This window comes from Juglans regia, chromosome 10 (assembly GCF_001411555.2).
Source record: "Juglans regia cultivar Chandler chromosome 10, Walnut 2.0, whole genome shotgun sequence".
NCBI classification, from domain to species: Eukaryota; Viridiplantae; Streptophyta; class Magnoliopsida; order Fagales; family Juglandaceae; genus Juglans; species Juglans regia.
In genome coordinates this window covers 12,514,173-12,534,069 of record NC_049910.1, presented here as the reverse complement: position 1 = coordinate 12,534,069, position 19,897 = coordinate 12,514,173, and the positions used below count along the sequence as shown (strand labels likewise).

Here is a 19,897-nt window from a genome sequence, read left to right as displayed (position 1 = left end):
AAAAGCTTTTAGACTATAAAAAGTACTTTTCTAGCTTTCAAACTAAAAACCAAACAGAAATAATAATCAGCATATAGAATTGATCAGTTCTCTTTTGGTAACAATCTTAGTGGCTTATCTGAATTCTGAACTCTTATATTGTCTTACAAACTTGCCAGGCCGGTGTATACCAAGTTCAAATAAATTGTTCAACTTCGAAAAAATTGTTTATTCCACAAGAAGAACAAGAGTTTGTTTATTGTTGTTCATATAAACAATGTAAGACTCATTTCATGTGTCTATCTCTCTTTTTCTCTGGAGTTTTTTTTTTTTTTTTTTCTCTAGGTGTTAATTCCAACTGATTTGGCTTCTCCTTCTCCTCCAAATACCAAAAAAGAAAAGGCAATATACAGAGTTACTCTCGCCAAAAGAAGAAAGAGACTTTCTATTCAGGTAGCCCAAGTTATAAAAGAAACAGCTGCTGGCAGCAGTTGATTTCGATCAAACAGAATAAAGCAAAAGAGATAAAAGTCGCCAACAAAACAATGACAATTACTCACAGAGAGAGAGAGAGAGAGAGAGAGAGAGAGAGGGAACTTCTATCAACTTTCCCGCACTGACTCTACAAAGTCCTCCAAAAATGGTACTTCAGGTAGTGCCTCGAGTTGTGGAGCTGATGAAAATGGGATGATCTGGGTGGTTCAAATCTAAATCTTAGGAAGACCATGAAAATTACACGAGATATAAAGCAGTTATAAAACCCCGCCCAACAGATAAATGGCATTGTCACACATACTGTGTCAACCCTTAATCAAAGGATCTTGTGTTGTACAGATTCGAGGATTTTACATGATCCTTCAAAGAATTCACTATCCGGTCAAAAGGACGCTAGAATGAATGCAAACATCTGAAAATACTTTGCTATACTAATAAAAAAAGTAGTTTGATATACAAATCCAGTATCCAAAATATGAGACTTGATAAAGTTCTCCCTTGCAAACATGTGAATAAAAGCAAGGTTGGGAACTTAATGGCATTGCAGATCATAAAAGACATCCACGCAAAACTTTAAGCCATGGGTGTTATTCTTGATAATACTGAATCGCATATTCGCAAGCAAAGTAGGAATTTAGATGGGATTTCTTCATACATCAAGGGGAAGCCTCCCAGCCCCCAGGGTCCTCTACAACATCTTTAATACGATGCAGGAAAAACACAGCCTCCCTCCCATCAATCAGCCTGGGATCATTAGTCAATTCGATACACATCGTTGGTCTTGGAACGATATTGCCCTCAACAACAATTGGGCGGGTCACTATTGAGTGCATATGCCTAATAGCCGACTGCCAAAATATGAAATGGAGTGAACTGGAGAAGATCATGCACATAATAAGACTACAATCGAAACAAGAAGATTGCAATCTATTTTTTCAGCGAGAGCTTGGATCTTTCGCTGTATCAGTCTGAAGTGCTTCGCAATGACCATATTACAACTATTAAAAAGAGTAGCAAACATATTTAATAATTATTTTCCAACCATTTATGTTATGGAACCACAGGCACAGGTGTAACGTAAGAAATATTTTCAAGACAAAATTGTATATAGCAGTACCTGCAGTGGGTTGATGATTAGTGTACTTAAAAGATTTCCGTAGATACCACCGTTAGATATTGTGAATGTACCTCCAGCCATCTCATTAATCGATATAGAACCATCATTCACCTTCTTATCTAGCATATTGATCTCCTCCTTCTCTATCTCAGCAAAATTCATCTTATCAGCATTGCGAATAACTGGAACAACGGGGCCCTTGAAAAAGAACAGAACTTGATAATGGTTCGTTATAGGTAGACTAAAAAGGAATTCAATGTGTAACGTTCATCGGACTAAAAGCTCATGTCACATGGTTGAAGAACAGCTTAAGATATATTGAACCTTGCAGAATAGCAATAGCTGCCTACAAAAGGAATGGGTTCAGGCATACCTTAGAAGTGCCAACAGCAATGCTGATATGTATGTAATCTCAATAAATGATATCATCACCGTCAGCAGCATTGACAACTGGCTGATTATGAAGTGCATTAACAGCAGCCTGAACCAAATTAGAATGAGATTATGAATACATATAAACAGCACAAATCCAAAATAATCAAACATACAAGGGCATTTTACACAAATGACATACTTTAAGAATAATTCTCCTTGAAGGCCTTTACACCACACACCATCCACATGTCATAATTTGATTTAGAAGATAATTTTTAAAATTTGAATCTTACAAATCAAATTATGTCATGTGGATAGTGTGTGGTGTAAATGCCTTCAAATAGCACTACTTTAAACATACTATCACAAAGCCTGACATAATTCCTAATTTGACTCCATGCTTTTTGAGGAAGGCATCTTCATAATCTTAATGGAGATTCATTATGTTTGTCCTGCATTATAAGGCAAATTAACCAGGAGAGAAAGAGATTTATTTAACAGTCATTCAACAAACACAAAGGGAAAAAAGAACACAGATAAATAGCACTTTGAAGCCATAATTATGAATCTATGATATTCATTAGTTTATTTCCTTTTTCTTTTTTCTTTAGGCATGGCTGCATTCACTAAAAATTGGGACTGTTATTCAAATTTAGTGTAAAGCCTAGAATCAGATTTTAAAGAAGTTTTAAGAGAATGGAAAAAAAAAAGTTACATATAAACTTTATTATGAAAGAAATGATATTTGCAATCGTGGAGTGCGCAAGCACCGTGTAATTCTTTTGAAAAAAGTGAGTAAATACAAGACCCATATGAAAAAAATTAATTTTTTAATTGTAGACTCCACTCTTTTTCAAAAAGATTGTACGGCGCTTGTGTATTCCACGACTGTATCTAGCGTTATTCATTAAAAAAAAAAAAACTTCTAAAGAAGAGATATACCATTAATCCCTAAATGTGGAAAGGAAAGACAATTCAAATTTACATATCAACCTCATTAAATGTGCTGAGTAAAGCAAATGTGTTCTGAGAATCTTTTAGGCGTGTTGCAACCCATTTCCTAAGTCTTGTCATTGGAAACTAGACAGGAGAAGATAAGATACCACTTCAGTGTTCCTTACCATTGGAGCATAAATAATAAATTTGCAAAGATATATCTTCCTACATGAAGAAGAAAACATAAAACTTACTCGTCTTTCCCTGTCCTTAGGAGGGAGCTGGGGTTCTGAAGCTGTGGGTTTAGGAGGTGGAGAATGTGTTTTTGCCTTGGCTTGTGATGGAGATGGATCTTTAATATTCTCCTTGGCAGGGGCAGTTTCTTCTTTGGGGATCTGCTTCTCTACACTAACCTTCTGCTCAGGAGGTGTTGGTTCTGCAGAAGCCTTTTCTGACCGAGCTTCTGTCATGCCTTCATCTGATTTTGAGATGACAGCAATCTTTGTACCTGGTTCCACAGTATCACCTTAAATGGCCACAAACTACAATCAAATCCATTTACAAGAGGGAAAATAGAGAAGGATCAGCACAACAATATAATTTGTTCCATTTTCAAAGGTATAAAAAGTAAAACTGCAATTAGCATTCGAAGTCATATTGCCACATCACTCAATGTTACCTCTTGAAGGGTGCCAGTTTCAGGACGAACTACATCAATTGTCACCTACAAGGAGACAAACAAAATCAATCATATTGATGGTAAGTAATTCAATGAATCTTCTTGATACTTCAGAAATTGAAGCTCTATAAATTAAGTGAAGGGGGAAAAAAAGAACCTTAAAAGTTACCTCATCGGTCTATATTTAAGCAATAGGCTCATCAACTTCAACTCTGTCGCCAGGTTCTGGTCACAATGTATTGTAAGCATCCCAGAATGTAAGAAATTCAAGCACATATAATTGCACAACATGATCTCAGGAATTGTAACAATTGCTGTTCATAATGCAGCTGATAGAATAACATCCTCTCTAGGAACTTTGCCAAAGTGCCATCAGTTACAGATTCACCCATAAAAGGAACAACAGCTCCAACCAGGTCCCCTACAATGGATGATGGAACAATCAAAACTAAGCAATTGAAATATTATCAAACATGTGTGAGTACACTAAACACATACAACGCATCAAAATTAAGATAAAGAGACATCTGCACAAGCAAATAAACTATAAAGTACCATAGTCTGAAGAGAATGATCGATTCCTTGATTGGAGCAAGGTCTCTGTTTGAAATAGTTCAGTAACTACCCTGCGTGCAGAAAGAAAAAGGTAAGGACATCAACAAGAAACCAAGACACATTGGTAATAAAACCCTCTTTTTCTTTTCAATGATTCCAATCTTGGAAGACCCGGACCCTTCTCAGTTTGAGGATGTCAGAGATAGCAAATAGGAAAGAATTCCAGTTCTAGAAGAAGAGATGGAATTTGCAAATGTCAAGAAGCATCCTAAGTTTTATCCAAGCACGGCACTCACAATCTTCATATGTTCAGAAAAAACGGAAAACGAATTCAAACAGAGAAATAAACACGAAAGTACAGTTCGAAACAACTATCCTAATATAAAAGAAGAAACCACACTGACCTTGGATATGAATGGGTATGACCTCCTATAACAAAGGAATTTGAAGACATCGGTACAGCATTGGAAAACAGACCACAGATATAAATAAATTTCTAGCAAGTAGGATGTTTGTTCACTAAAGTTTTCAAAAGATCAGCTAACAAAATGTGGTACTAGAGTTACAGACGAGCTAAAATCCTTTCCCAGTGAGGAAAGCCTGCAATGTCAACAGTCAAAGATTGGAAGCCGTCTACAATATTGTGGCTAGTCGATGAAAGGTGAGGAAGAAACTTTTCTTAATTTCAAACACCATGAAAAGTAACTCGAAAGTATTCACAATTTACAATATGCTTCCGAAACTAATAATTTCATCAAAGTGAACTCACTTACTTTCAAAATTTATCAATCCCCCCTTCCGTCTACCAGCACCGTCAAATGTAACGGAAAGTACCTCTATGTGCTGTTCAAGTACATAACATTCACTGCAAAGATATAATTTTCATCTAATTTATTATCATTGACCATATAAAATAATATATGTTATCAATTAATAATAAATCATAAATCATGTAAAATAATATATGCTATTAATTAAAAATATGGTCAATAATAATAAATTAGACTTAAACTTTACTCTTTAGTATGCATAATTATTAATAATTATTGATAGCATATATTATTTTACATTTTATATAGTAAATGATAATAAATTAAATAAAAATTACATCTTTATAATGAATCTTATGTACGTGAACAGCACGTGGAGGCACTTTCAGTTATATTTGAGGTAGACGGAAAGGGAGAATTTATTAGTTTTCAAAGTAAACGGGTCTACTTTGATGCAATTATTAATTTCGGGAGTACATTATAAATTGAGTGAAATTTTAAGAGAGCAAAGTATAATTAATCCTATTTTTTAACTCAGATGAACACACCCTGCAAAGCTACGTTGGATCAGAATTTAAACCCAGATGTTGTTGCTCAATCACTTTTCTTTGGTTGTAAATGCTAGTTAAGCGTGTAAGCGGCCATCATAGCCCATTTCTGGCAGTAAAAAAATTACATTGAAAAAACAAAACTATTAAATTAGAATAACGTGTAGTAATAAGTCAAAACCACCCTCAACCATTCAAGGAAAGGAAGAGGAAAATGAAAAGAAATTTGAGCAAAACTCGGACCGATACCGAAACAGATTTACGTCGAAACAGACTTTTGAGCTGACCTGAACCCTCCCTGATCACTAACTACAGTATCAATTCCCATTCAAATTACAATGATTTTATAATTACAAAAAGAAAATCGATTAGCCCATTTGAATTTCAAAATATCCATTTTTTTCTTTTTAAAAAAGTAAATTTCAAGTTTACTATTGCTCATGCAAATAAATTCGAAGGAATAAATATACAAATTAAACAAAAGAAAAAACAATATGTATATACACTATCCGAAATCATTGATCATTATGAAATCAATGAGAATGACAAGGGTGAAGAGGAATTAGCACCTGATACAAGAAAGCGAAGAGGATCAGAGAAACCAAACTTTAAACCGGGTTCGAATCAAAACGGTGCAAAAAGAAGAAGAGGAGATTCGAAGCGTCGGCGGAGGGGTTTCTAGAGGACCGACGATATCCGAGTGTGCGGACGAAAATACCCCTAGTATTGGTGGAGCTTTTGCTCCCTATCTCTATCGTAGAGAAGTTGTTTTTCTTGTTTTGTTGACGAAATATGTTCCTATCTCTAGTTCCAACGCAACCAATTTGTACCTCACGGACCCACCGTCTTGACTCTTCACCTCGCAGAACTACTCCTCGGCCTCTTCACTTCGCACCTCAACGTCGGCTTCTTCATCGGAAAGACCCACCAGGTATTTCTATCTGTCTCTCTGTCTCCCTAATGTGATAATTTCTGTCTCTTTGCCTCTCTTTCTCTCTTTCGATGAAACTTCTCATTTTTCGTGTTTGTTCTAATTGTTTCCCTGAACGCCCATGATTTTTTCTGGCTCACAAGAGGCCTCTCTGTTGTTCCTTTCCTGGAATCGGATTCCTTTGAGCTTTGATTTTACCGGAAATTTGTAAGCGGATCTGCTAAGGCTTTCGTATTGCATGACATGGGGTTAAGTGTTTTCTGATTCCCACTACAGATTTGGAGTTCTATGGATATTTTTGGTTCAATGAGTCTTCAAGCTTCTAGGTTTTGTGGATTTGTTTCCCTATGTTTCACTTAGAATCTGTTTTGGTTTAGTTGTTTGGTTCATGGGAACCAATCAAAAAAAGTTGTTTGGTTTACGAGAAAACGAAAGAAAAAATTGAGTTCTGATTTTGGGCACTACAGACCTGTATATCATGCTGAGGTGTGGCTATTTGTTAGTCACGGGTTGTGATTATTTCACTCCGAGTATAACGGATTGAAAGCTTTTTTGCAGTCCAATGTTTGTACTGAAATTTGAATTCCCATCATAAAAATTGAACCGAGGTTGCTTCTTGCAGGATGTTGCTTGCAATGAGAATTCGCTCCAGACACTAATTCCAGTAGACAGATTCTTGTTGCGTTATTGCCTCCAAATATTTTGCTTGTTGCTTTTCAGATGCTGAATTGTGCAATTTGATGAAGATCGATTGTAGTAAATATTGGAAGGCTAATTCTTTATGGGTAAAATCAAAGCAACCTTGAGCCCCCTGAGAACTACATGTTACCTTGTTCATTTATCATGTGCCCTGTAACCAGTTATATATAGAGGCAGGCTAAGTTTTATGTTTACCTGAAGAACATTAGTAGCAAAGCAAAGTGATGGATGTGGAAGGAAAAGCTTTGAAAGCAGGTGGTTCGAGTTCAAGTCCAGGTCTGGGTTCATCTGGGAAGCGCAGAAAGACTTGTTGTTTGGCGGTGATCGGCACTACTGTCGGCATCGTAATATTAATTGTCATATTGGCTTTCACGGTATTCAAGGCCAAGCGTCCCGTGACAACGTTCGACGACGTAGGCATCAAAGACCTCGACTTGTCTCTCGACATTGCCAGGCTCACCGTGGACTTGAACGTCACTCTCGATGTCGATGTTTCCGTCAAGAACCCCAACAAGGTCGGCTTCAAGTATTCCAACTCCACCGCCCTCCTCAACTACAGAGGCGAGCTCGTCGGTGAAGTCCCACTTCTCGCTGGTGATATATCTGCCGGCGAAACCAAGCACATGAACCTGTTGCTCACCATCATGGCCGACCGCTTGCTTTCCAACACTGAGATTTACTCCGATGTCACCTCCGGTGTCCTGCCCCTCAACACCTACATCAGACTTTCTGGGAAAGTCAAGATTTTTTTGTTTAGAATACACGCCGTATCATCCTCATCTTGTGATTTCAACATCTACATCTCCAATCGAACTATCGACAATCAAGGCTGCAAGTATAAGACAAAACTTTAAATATAACTAGTAAATACTCTTTTTGTTTCGTCCTTATAATGTAATTTGATTCAGAATCTTGTTTCGTCCTTCATTTTATATTTCACTCCACTATTTTCATTTGTCCTTATTTAATGGATTACTGGTATAATGGTATTCAAAATGCCGTATCTTGCACTCTTCTTTTCTGTTTTTTCTTTTTTTTCAAAGAGTTTTAATTTCACTGTTCATAGAAATATTCAGCTGGTTTTCATTATAGTTTCTTCATTCAACTTTTTTATTTTCCCTAATTGATTTTTCTTTATAGAAATTCATTACAAGTTATGAATAAACAGGCACTTATTTCTGCATCAACACACGTTCTACTTTTCTTAATGACAATACTTTTTTAAATAATTTTCTGAAATAATGTCATGATATTAGATATTTCTTGACATGATATCAGGAAATAATGTCATCCACGACAATGTGCCTTCTTTGTTTGTCTGTAATCTGTTCTTCCTCTGTCAGCAATATTTCTTGACACTTTGTTTTTTGTTTTTTTTAGCATCTACTACGTAATCCCTCTGTCAGCAACAATAGCTTAATTCTCCTAAATTTTTTGCTATCTGAGTTTGTTCACTTTTCAGATTGATTAGGTTTATTTGTAGTTGATACTGTTTGTTACAATCCATTTTCGTTTAATGGATTGCGGATCAAAGATTACTCTCACCTGTTCGATAAAATTCTTCAATCAAAGATTACAATTCTTCAGTTTGTAAACCTGATAGCTCGCCTAGTCGAATTAAGTTGAGCTTGAGCTGGTCAAAACGTGAGCTCGAGTCAAATTAAATTATTTTTTGAGTTTATTCATTAAAAAAAAAAAAAAGTTATTTTTTCGAACTTTGTTAATGCTTACGAGGGGAGAAATTCTCATGGGCCAAGCCCAAGATAAGGCTCGGGCCTCGTATAAGGCTTGGGATGGGTTGGGACGGCCAAGGAGTCCTAGGAGGAAGGACACCCGACCAAAAGTCCTGACAAGAGGACGGAAGATTGTGCGACCTGGCACTACGTCTGATAGACGAACAAAGACGCCCTCAACCCTAACACAATAAGACAACCTGACACCCCAAACTGGCCGACCGTCAGGGACATCTCTATCCTTGACATAGTTGTCCAGATGGCACAGGAGAGCGAGTGAGTCTGTCCAAGGCCACATTACATTTAATGGAACAGGAACAAGTCTGTCTTAGGCCACACCACATTTAATGGAGCAGGAGCTAGCACTTCATGGCAGGACCACGCCGCATTCAATGCGTCCTGGGGGTCACCACGCAATGGCGTGCTCTCCTAAGTGTCAATGACAACCTTCGCCAGGCCTGACAAGTCTAACGGAAAGCAAGAGGCTGGCAGGGACACACGAACCTAGTACGGAATCGCACACCGGTCACCATCATCTTGGGACCCACCCCGACTAGGTATAAATACCCATCTTTGTGCCAAGAAGAGGGTTAATTACACTCTTGAACACTTCTCGACTTATTCACTCTAGCCCTCACTCTCTCTCTCTTCATCTTCAACCTCAATCTAACATGAGCATCGGAGGTATCATGGCCCCCGAGCTCCCCTCTCTCTTGATCATGAATACTTTTGGAAATTATATTAAATATAATTATTCAGCAATCCTCTAATCTTTTTTTCCTTGACATAATGTCATTTGGTTATAAAATTATTTGTTATTTTACTTACCAAATTTGTTATTTTTTTGCTTGAATTATGGATTCAAATAAGGTTTAGTCGGTACGTTTAGATGCTTAACTTCTCTTAATTCATCATTACTACTTTTTCAAATTCTAATACAAAATATAATAAAAATTTAACTTTTTCAAATCCCAAAATAATAATAATATTAAAAAATAATATTCTAACAACTTTTTCAAAGTTGAATGTCCTGCCTATGATGCTATAGCTCAATTAGAATGTTGAAAATAGTGAGTACAGATGACGAATAATATCTTACATTACAAATATAGAGAAAAGTTGTTGCTCTATAATGATTCTAACGGACAATCAATCGCCCTAAGTCTTGCTCTCGTTCTAACCCTAGAATTGCACATCTATAGTAGCAGCCACCAAGGAGCCCCCGTTCAGAGTGGGGGGAGGAGCTTTGGTCCTCCCCTTCTCCCTATTCTAACTAAATGCTTTGCTTTACAGTCAAGCAGCCACACTTTTAAGTTTTTCTTCCCTTCTTAGGCATTATTCTTATTCTAAAGATTTTATTGTTGCTTCCTAACTTCCATTGTCCCTCACACCCAAACACACCATGACCATATCTTTCTTCTCCTTTTGGTGAACTAAGCCTTGACCCCAATTGGTGGGCGTGTGAGCTTCACAACTGTATATGGATCTTACATGCACCACCTATCCGTAGACATGACCACCACTCTTCCTCATCCAAATCAATCCCACATATATGCAATCCTTTCCTCACACTCTACCCCTCAATGATAACAATTATGTTATATTTTCTTGCTTTTTTTGTGTTTTGTGTAGGTGTTTGGAAGTTCATTTGTTTCTATTCTTGTTATGTCCAACTCTCTTGCCATTTTCCTAAAATCCATGGGTGTTTCTTTTAGTGAGAAGTATTTTTGTCCACCTACTCTATTCAAAAATGCAAAATTAGAGATCTTTAACTGATACACCGAGAGATTTAGAGCTAGTGAAAATCTTTCTATTCTGAGATCTTCTCGTAATAGATGTTTCAAGCATTCCAATCAATGGGTAGCTAAAATCTGTCTTCACAATATCAACCATGAGAATAATACCAATTATTTAGTACCATTTCGTGTTTGGATATTAAGCTGACCTCAGCTGAGTTGAATTCTTTATAAATAGTAGTAAGTTGAATAGTGAAATAAATTACAAGGGATCCATCTAAACTAAGTTTAAAGTGTGTTTGGCTGTTAAGATGAATTTAGTACTTTTTATAGAAAATTGAAAAAGGTTATGGGTCTCACGTATAAAGATATTTTAAGTTGAAAAAGATTGTGTGTCTAATGTGTAAGAAAGTTTTGCGTTAAGATGAATTTAATAATTTGAAAGCTGAATGTTTGGACGTTAGAATCAGCTTAAAATTAGTTCAACTGAGTTTGAGAACCAAACGCAGCCCTAGGTTTTTTTTTTTGCATTCTATAAAATGAATTGAGGCATTTGTTGATTCCCCCACTCTCTCCTTGGATATTTCTTTTTATTTCATAGTAAATTTATCTTAATCATATAAAACAATATTGACTAATCCTTGGTGTAGATTCTTTCCTTGTAATGTTACATTCTTTCTTCTTTTATTTTATAAATTAGAGTTAAAATTTATTATGATGATAAATAACTTTTTTATTCAAAAGATTTTAATTTGGTTTTAAAAAATTACTTCTTCTATAAATACAAACATTTTTCAATTTCAAATATTTAACTTTTTCATTTAATCATTACCTAATCGTTACAAATTTTTCAAACTTATAAATAAAACACAAAAAATAATTCAACTTTCTCAAATCTCAAAACAATTATAATATTAAAAAATTTATATTCTAACAATATTTTAATTTTAAAATATTTTTATTTAACTTTTTCTCTCTCTTTTTCCAAAACTCAATAAAAAATTATAACTCAAACAATTTCACTACTATTCACGGATTTATCATCTCATCTCATTCCCTAGGCATCCCCTTAGTTAGGGGTGGGCAAAGTTTCCGAACTCCGAACTCTGTCCAAGTTACGACAAGGCTCTGATTCCGATGGAGTCAGAGTTTGCGAAATTCGGAGTCAAAGTCGGAGTTACTTCGACTCCAATAGTTGGAGCCCACATGGGCTCCGAACTCGGAATTTTTTTTTTAAAAAATACTCATGATCAAAATGATGTCGTTCCACTTCAAGAGAAATGACATTGTTTTGCAAGGCAGGGTGACGTTTTGTCTTGTTCAGGTAAGTAAACGACGTTGTTATGCTTTAAGCGGAACAACGTTGTTTTGTGAAGGAAGGGGGTAAAAATCGCAAGACCCCTTTCTTCCCCCTCACTTTCGCAAAACTGTCTTTAGTCTCCCTCATTTTCGCACAACTTAATTCACCTCTCCCGCCGTCTGTCGTCACCTAAGGCCACCATCTACGACTCTGCCGTCACTAGAGTAATTGTAGAATGATTTGTAACTTCCTCCTCTAATATATATGTTGTTCTTCTGAGTAATTGTAAAATGTGAAATGTGATTTGTAACTCCATTTGTAAAAGGTGTATGATTTGTTGTTTATTTTAATTTTTTTGTTGTTTTTATTTCAATGATTTCAGTTTTTAAGTTGTTATATTTAAAAATTGAGGAATTTAGGTTTTGGAAAAATTAAATTTTTTATTCCAAGTGACATTCGCTCGAGTGTGCTCGAGCAAACGTCACACACATTGTTCACTCGAGTCTTCGCTCGAGTGTGGCTTGACACATATGTTTCTTTGTATTTTATTTATTTTTAAAACCACAAACACGACTAGACACATATGTTTTTTCCTTTTCAATGTGTTTCTAATTTAAAGATAATTATCATAAAATTTAAAATGATAATTTTTTGTTAATTGTTTTAGATTATTTGTTCAAATTATGGATGCTACATCATCTTATTCTCGCTGCGATTCTCCACAAAAGGATGACGCACAGCCGTTGGCATCAGTAATTGGTACTTCAAGCCATAGACCTCTATCTAGAGTAAGTACCTCTTGTGCAAGTAATCGAGTCCCAATAGATCTAGAAGACGTTGATATGCTTAATGAAGAAAAAGAGTTTATGAATTTTGAGGTCAACCCTCCAGCATGACCTAATAAAAAAAGGTTATGGACATATGAACATTTCACCAAAGTTTTCGGTGATAGTGAGCACACGCAGGCTCGATGTCAATACTATGGGCAACTATGTGGTTATCATTCGAACAAGTAATGAATGTCAATATTAATAGCACATCTTATGAGTTGCCAACGATATAAGATACACAAAGAGCTGGTAGCAACTGATCAGATGAAGCTACGTTACGAGACTTCTACGGCTACTGATGGCACGTAGATTAAGAAGTTATCAATCCCTCAATATAGTTAGAATATGTTGAGGGATGTTTTTGTGAAGATGATCATCACTGATGAGATGCCTTTTATCACGGTTGATAAGGCAGGTTTCCGCAAATTTGTGCACACGTTAGAGCCACGATTTTCCATGCCTTCACAGTATATTGTTATGCGTGATTATTTGGAGAGGCATGCCAAGGAGAAGGCAGTGGTGAAGGAAATTTTGTGTCTCCACTTACCAGAGTGTCATTTATCACTGATACATGGACCTCCATACAAAATATGTGCTACATGTGTATCACAACCTACTTTATTGATAGTGAGTGGACCTGCAGAAGTGAATTATCGATTTCAAAGAAATTTCTGATTATAAAGGTTCATCCATTGGCAAGAAGATGGATGATTGTATAAAGGATTGAGAGATTAAAAAAGTACTTTGCATCACAGTTGACAATGACAGTGTGAATAACACTGCCATTGATTAGTTTAGGTAGAATACGACAGTAATAGAAGACATCATTCGTGAAAACCAGTTTATTCATATTCGATATTGTGTCTATATCATCAACCTTATAGTTTCTAAAGGGTTCAAAGAGGTTAATGATTCCATTATTAAAGTCTGAAATCTTGTGAGATATGTGAGGGCTTTCCCCTAACGACTCTGCTAGTTTAAGGCAATAGCCGAACAATTTGAGATCTCATCTTTTCGTATGTTGCAACTGGACGTTCCGACTTGATGAAACTCTACATACATGATGTTAGATATAGTGGAGAAGTACAAAATAACATTCGAACGGATGAAGGTCGAGAATGGAGGCATGAGGTATGCTTTGCTGGAGTCAATTGGGGGAAAGGGGGCTCGGTGTGTCAGACATAGTTGATTGGGCCAATTTCAGGTATTTTGTTCAATTTTTTAAGTTATTTTATGACATAACTATGCGGATATCTGGAACAAAATATCCTACTACGAACATGTACTTCAAGGAGCTCTCGAGACTTTATGACCATTTGTAAAAGAGTTGTGCTGATAGTGTAGGCTTGTTGATTGCAATGGCTATGAGGATGAAATATAAATATAATAAATATTAGGGGATGTGGAAAAGATAAATAGATTATTATTTATGACTATGATCCTTGACTCCTGATATAAATTGGCGATTGTAGAGAATAAGATTAGGGACATCCTCAGTGATGAGGACGCTAAAAAGTTTATTAGATTGTTTAAATGTGATATTGATGATTTATATAGTCATTACATGATCATTGGTTAGTCTTCAACCACAAATGATAGCTTCTCACCCAACCGGTTCGACATCTTCCTGGGATGACACACATGCACAAATCTCAAATTTATTGCGACTACGACGATATCATCAAAACCGTCCATCGAAAGATATTATGTAGTGTAAATCTGATTTTTTTATGGAAGATTTCGAGGCACCTAATGATACATTCCATATATTAACTTGGTGGAAGGTAAATTCTGGCAAGTTTCCAATTCTTTCCTGAATAGCCAGTGATGTACTAGTCATTCCTATCACTACAGTTGTATCTGAGTCGGCGCTTAGCACCGGAGGTCGTGTCTTGGATGTTTATCGAAGTTCATTATCTCTGACTACTATCAAGACCCTCGTTTGCACACAGAACTTGTTAAGTTCATCGCTCATTAGATTAGATATTGTTGATGTCGAGAGGTATAGACTTGAATCAGGTAACTTTATGATTTTAAATGATTATTTACATAATTTTAATATTTTAATTATTTTATTTATAATTTATATGATTTTGTAAACCTAATTGTGAACCCCAGACTAGTTGTAGATGACTGAAAGTCTTGTTCAAACTGCTTGTAAGACAAAAGACTAGGGGAGTTTGGATCTCAAACTCATCTCAACTAATGATTACAACCTTTTCAAATCTCAACACAAAATAGAATAAACAATTCAACTTTTTTAAATTCTAAAATAATAATAATAATATTAAAAAATAATATTCTAACAATATTTTATCATCTCAACTCAACTCACTTCAACATCCAAACTTAGCACGCTAGAAGAGACATTAGTTTATGCATCTTTAAGAGGGTTTAAAACTTACTTCACACCTCCCCTAATGATGATGTAGGTATTTCTCCTTCCATTATGTTAAGTACTTCTATCAAACTGCTATGATTTTCCAAGTAGTAAATGACATACATCCATAGGTAAAATATCGAAGCCTCCCTTTCTTGAACCAAGAAACCTTGTAAGGTTTAAGACAACATTCACATGATAGTTTCTACTTTTCTACTATCACATTTGATATCATATTTTCACAGCTTCTGGAATCCACCATAAAAGACACTTTTTTCCATGAGAAAGAAAATATGTTCTGAAAATGTTGTGTCTAAACTACTACTCATCTTCTTGGATAGTCATTACCCTTTGGATCACCAAACTCTCGGCATCACAGTCACTTTCGCAGTACTTGTCTTCAGTTTTCCCTTCATCTTCATCAAATATTGGTGCTCTCTCATCTTCTTCAAACTCTTCTTACATAAGACGAACTTTGGCCTTCTTAGTAGGACACTCATATGATTGGTGCCCTATATCACCACTAGGGCTGCAAACGGGCCGGTCCGGTCCGGCTATGGACCGAAAATTTTCGGTCCATTATTTTTCCGGACCGGACCGGACCGAACACCCAAAGGGACCGGACCGGACCCGGTCCGGTCCTGTCCTGTCGGTCCGCCCTCTTTTTTTTTTTTTTTTAATAATTAATAAAAAAATTTATTTAAAATACTAAATTAAACTAAGTGACTTATTAATGTGGATTATGTAACAAACTCAATAAAAAAATATTTTATATGGTCAATGATAATAAATTAGATGAAAATTATATTATTAATTTATATAATTACTATATAATTAACTAATTGATATTATATATTTATTAATTCATAGAATATTAACAAGTGTTAATAGTATATTTAAAATTTTATATTGTTAATAGTGATAGGTTAAATGAAGATATATATAAAATATTGTTAATTTATAGAATATTAACAAGTATTAATAATATATTTAAAAATTTATATTGTTAATTGTACAATTATTATATATAAAATATATATAAAAAATATATTTTTTTTAATTTTTCATTCGGTCCGGTCCGAAAAAACTGTGGACCGTGGACCGGACCGAATGATTTCGGTCCTCTAAAATATGGACCGGACCGGACCGGTCTAAGTCGGTCCGGTCCGGACCGAAACGGTCGGTCCGTTCGGTCCGACCGGACCGTTAATCACCCCTAATCACCACATCTAAAGCATTTGTAAGAGGATGAAGCATCATTCCCTTTGTCCTTACTCCCTCCTCCACTAGGTGGATTTGGTCGGCCGGAACTTGGAGGAGCCACCACCTTCTTGCCTTTCTCTTTTGACGCATTTGGTTATTTTTTCTGAATGTGCTCCATTTCAGTTTCTCCTCAGCCTTGAGTGCCATTTGATAAGCTTTTTCAAGTGTATGTAGAAAATGCATGATCAGTTCACTTTTAAAATGATATCTCAATCCACTAACATATCTGGCCACCAATTGATCATCTGGCTCTTGCACATTTACATGACTCATCAGCTTGTAAAATTGTTCCATATATTTAGCCATGGATTGGTAAGCACTCTGATGGAGTGTATGGAACTTTTGGTAGAGAGATTGAGAGTAGTCCAATGGTAGAAACTTCTCATCCAGCTTCATCTTCATATCAGCCTACAGTGCAATCCTTGGGATGCCTCTCCTTTCTCTTGATCATTAGTATTGTTGCCACTATATCAATGCATGACTTTTTAACTTTGTAGCCATGAATTGAACTTTTCTTTCCTCCGAGTAGTCCTTCCATTCAAAGAATGCCATCAAAGAAGCAATCCAATCTCAATACCAATCGCAATATTCATCTGCATTAAGCCTCCATTCAAAGTCTGAAACGTGCACTTAAATAGTCTGATCAGTGCTCTCCAAATCCCTAGCCAGTCGTTCCATAGACTATTAAGCTACTTTGGATGGGGTTGGAGTTGAAAAGCTTAAAGAAGAATGACATTGTCCTTTACACCAACTCCATTATAGAAAAATTGACCTCCACTTCTATAGCTTTGACTTGAGGAGGAGGATGATAGCCTTTGTAGAACATCATTCAACATTTGTTGAAGGTTCTCATTTGCTTTTTTCAACTCAGCTCAATTCCAGCCTCCATCTCTGCATTACTTGAATTCTTTCTTCTTCTAGGAGCTATTTCTCCAGCCAAGATAGTCTTGCTCATATGCCAATTTGATGCAACCCAAAAGCTACAAGGATAAATACAAATGGACTTGGTGGATTTTGATCTAAGAACAAATGAAGGAAAACAATGATAGATAACCTAGGATGTCACTCAACCAGGAGATAGTAGATGTCACTTGACACTATTCTAATTATGAATGTCACCCATACAACCAAGTTAAACACTTGATAAAAGAAGGAGACGAACTCAACTTCAAATGCAAACTTGCAAGAGGGTTTTAAACTAAAAAATGATCTCCCAATTTCATCCATTTCCTTATGCTTAAATATAAAGTACATGATTAATGGCAGGAGATATCATTTAAGGCCAAATACAACTTCTCAATGTGTTAGTAATTGTTGTAGACAACTTCCAACAACATCCATAAATATTAAGTGCTTAACTATTTCCTATGTCTAACAAACCATACAAGACACATAAATGCTCAAATCCAAAATTCAAAATAAATAATTGCCCATTGTAGATTCTATCCAGCACACATGCCATATATCACCTCAGCTACTAGGTCAGGTCACCACAACATCGTGCTACATCATCATGCCATATTATCATATGTGCAACTGCATTAAGAGTTTAACCCGAGTCCTCCTCTCTCATTTTCTTTTCTTCATTTCATTTCTCTCTCTCTCTCTCTCTCTCTCTCTCTCTCTCTCTTAAGCAACTCCCTTCGCCGGCCCATCTCTCTCTCTCTCTCTTATCTCTCACTTTATTCTCTCGATTCTCTCTCACTCTCTCTCATCATGCCACTCAAAACCAATTGGAAACTGCCAAACTGACTGAAAATCAGCTGGAACCGGTCCTGTCGATTTCTCCCCCTTAATCGGTTGTTTTGGCTAACTTCATACCAATAAAAAAATCAGTCAGTTTGGTTTTCACCCCTAGACTTGTATTAACAATTTTTACTAATTCATAAGAAATATATCAACATGATATTCTCGTATAGCTAAAATGATTTTCCTCACACAAGAAAATAACAAATAACATGCCGTGGATTAGTAAATTGAAAATTGAAAAATGTGGGTTGAACTTAATAATAACTTTCGCCTATGCCTTGTTAATCGAGATATAATTGAGCGAGTTAAGTCGTCTATGAAATATTAAATAATAAGCTTTATCTCGATTATATGTATTTTATTTTAAATGGTTTTATATGTCAATTACTTAAATAAACTGACACATTTTATAAAATGTGTTACATTAACATAAATAATTAGGAAAAAAAATTTAAAATAAAGACAACAAAAAGAGAAATGATATTTGCAGTCCTAGGATATGCAAGTACTACTATACTTCTTTTTTAAAAAGTATGTAAATATGAGATTCACATTAAAATAATTATTTTTTAATATTAAATTTTATTTTTTTAAAAAAAGTGCGTAGAACTTGTACATGCTAAAACTCTAACAGTATTTAAATAAAAACTTAAGATGAGAAAATCTTATAACCGGTTGGTCTTATAACCCCCAAATAACAGCCCCCAATTCCATGATGACACATAGACATCACACCATATGTTTCATGTGGCCACACATCAGGGAATTTCCATTCAGAACCCTCACATCCCTCCCATTTAGAAGCTAGGCATCCCTCGCTCGCACCCCTAGCTGAGAGGAGTGACCCCCTTGCCGACACAGCCACACCAGACCATCGCACTGCCTCGTCGACACGGCCACCCCTCGCATCCCTCGCATTGCTTGCATACCACAACTTTCGGCCATGCCCAGAAGAACACCGTCTCCAATAATAAGGTTACGGTCAATTTGGTTTCTGTAAGAGTGAGGTACTGAATTCTTCATTTCATGAATGTGATTGCCGATAAAATCTATGAGAGTGAGGTATTGGATTCCGTCTGCTTGGTACAAAATCTTGGAATTGAAAGCTTCTACACATGCAGCTTTCTGATAATAGTGATTACAATTTGGAATGATTTTTGGGTTCGAGTATTTTTTGTGATACTTCGTGTAGTTTGGGTTTGCGTATTTTTTGTGATAAGAGAAATTGTGAATCTATTACGATCTCACATCGACTTAGTATGTGATTGGTTGATGGTTTATAAGTCTCTAGACACTATTCCCTTGTAAGCTAGTTTTCAAGAGTGAGTTATAGCTAATGGGTTCATAACAAATGATATCAGAGCCACCCACGTCTAAGACCATGTAACCACGGTTGCAATCTTGCGGCACGGGGGTGATGCCGGCATGATAGTATTCGCTCAGAGTTAGGAAAAGACCTAGTACACAGCCAGCCCTTGTGAGTGTAGAAACCGTCGTGGACGTTGGTTGCTGAGTGTGGTAGTTGTTACGATCTTATATTGACTAAATATGAGATTGATTGATCGTTTATAAATCTCTAAGCACCCTTTTCTAAGTGACGAAAGGTGGCAGCAGAATTGAGGAGAAAATGGAGATCGAGCGAGATATAGCGGATTGAGAAAGTTTACGAAGGGATGAAGTTTTTTGTGATAAGAGAAAATCTAGTACAATGAGTTTATTATAAAATCTCTACAATTGTTGATACGGCGCAATACTATTAGTGGCTTTTTATCGCTCAATAGCAGCAGGACCGCTCAAAAGCGGAACTCATTTAAGGTTATGT

The 19,897-nt window shown here is 36.0% G+C and overlaps 1 protein-coding gene and 1 pseudogene across 2 annotated transcripts; one reads left to right on the top strand and one right to left on the bottom strand.

Annotated features, from left to right (window-relative positions):
* Positions 1-641: 641 nt before the first annotated feature.
* LOC109011654 lies at positions 642-4,590 on the bottom strand (annotated as a pseudogene).
* A 1,388-nt stretch (positions 4,591-5,978) lies between these two features.
* On the top strand, positions 5,979-8,037 carry LOC109011627. 2 transcript variants are annotated; one of them, XM_018992910.2, is made up of 2 exons: positions 5,979-6,385; positions 7,008-8,037. In XM_018992910.2, the coding sequence occupies exon 2, from the start codon at positions 7,309-7,311 to the stop codon at positions 7,936-7,938; it is 630 nt and encodes a 209-aa protein (XP_018848455.1). In that variant the 5' UTR covers positions 5,979-6,385; positions 7,008-7,308; the 3' UTR covers positions 7,939-8,037. The 2 variants fall into 2 exon arrangements, with proteins under 2 accessions (XP_018848455.1, XP_018848456.1); XM_018992911.2 differs by lacking the exon at positions 5,979-6,385 and adding an exon at positions 6,529-6,633.
* The last annotated feature ends 11,860 nt before the right edge of the window (positions 8,038-19,897 follow it).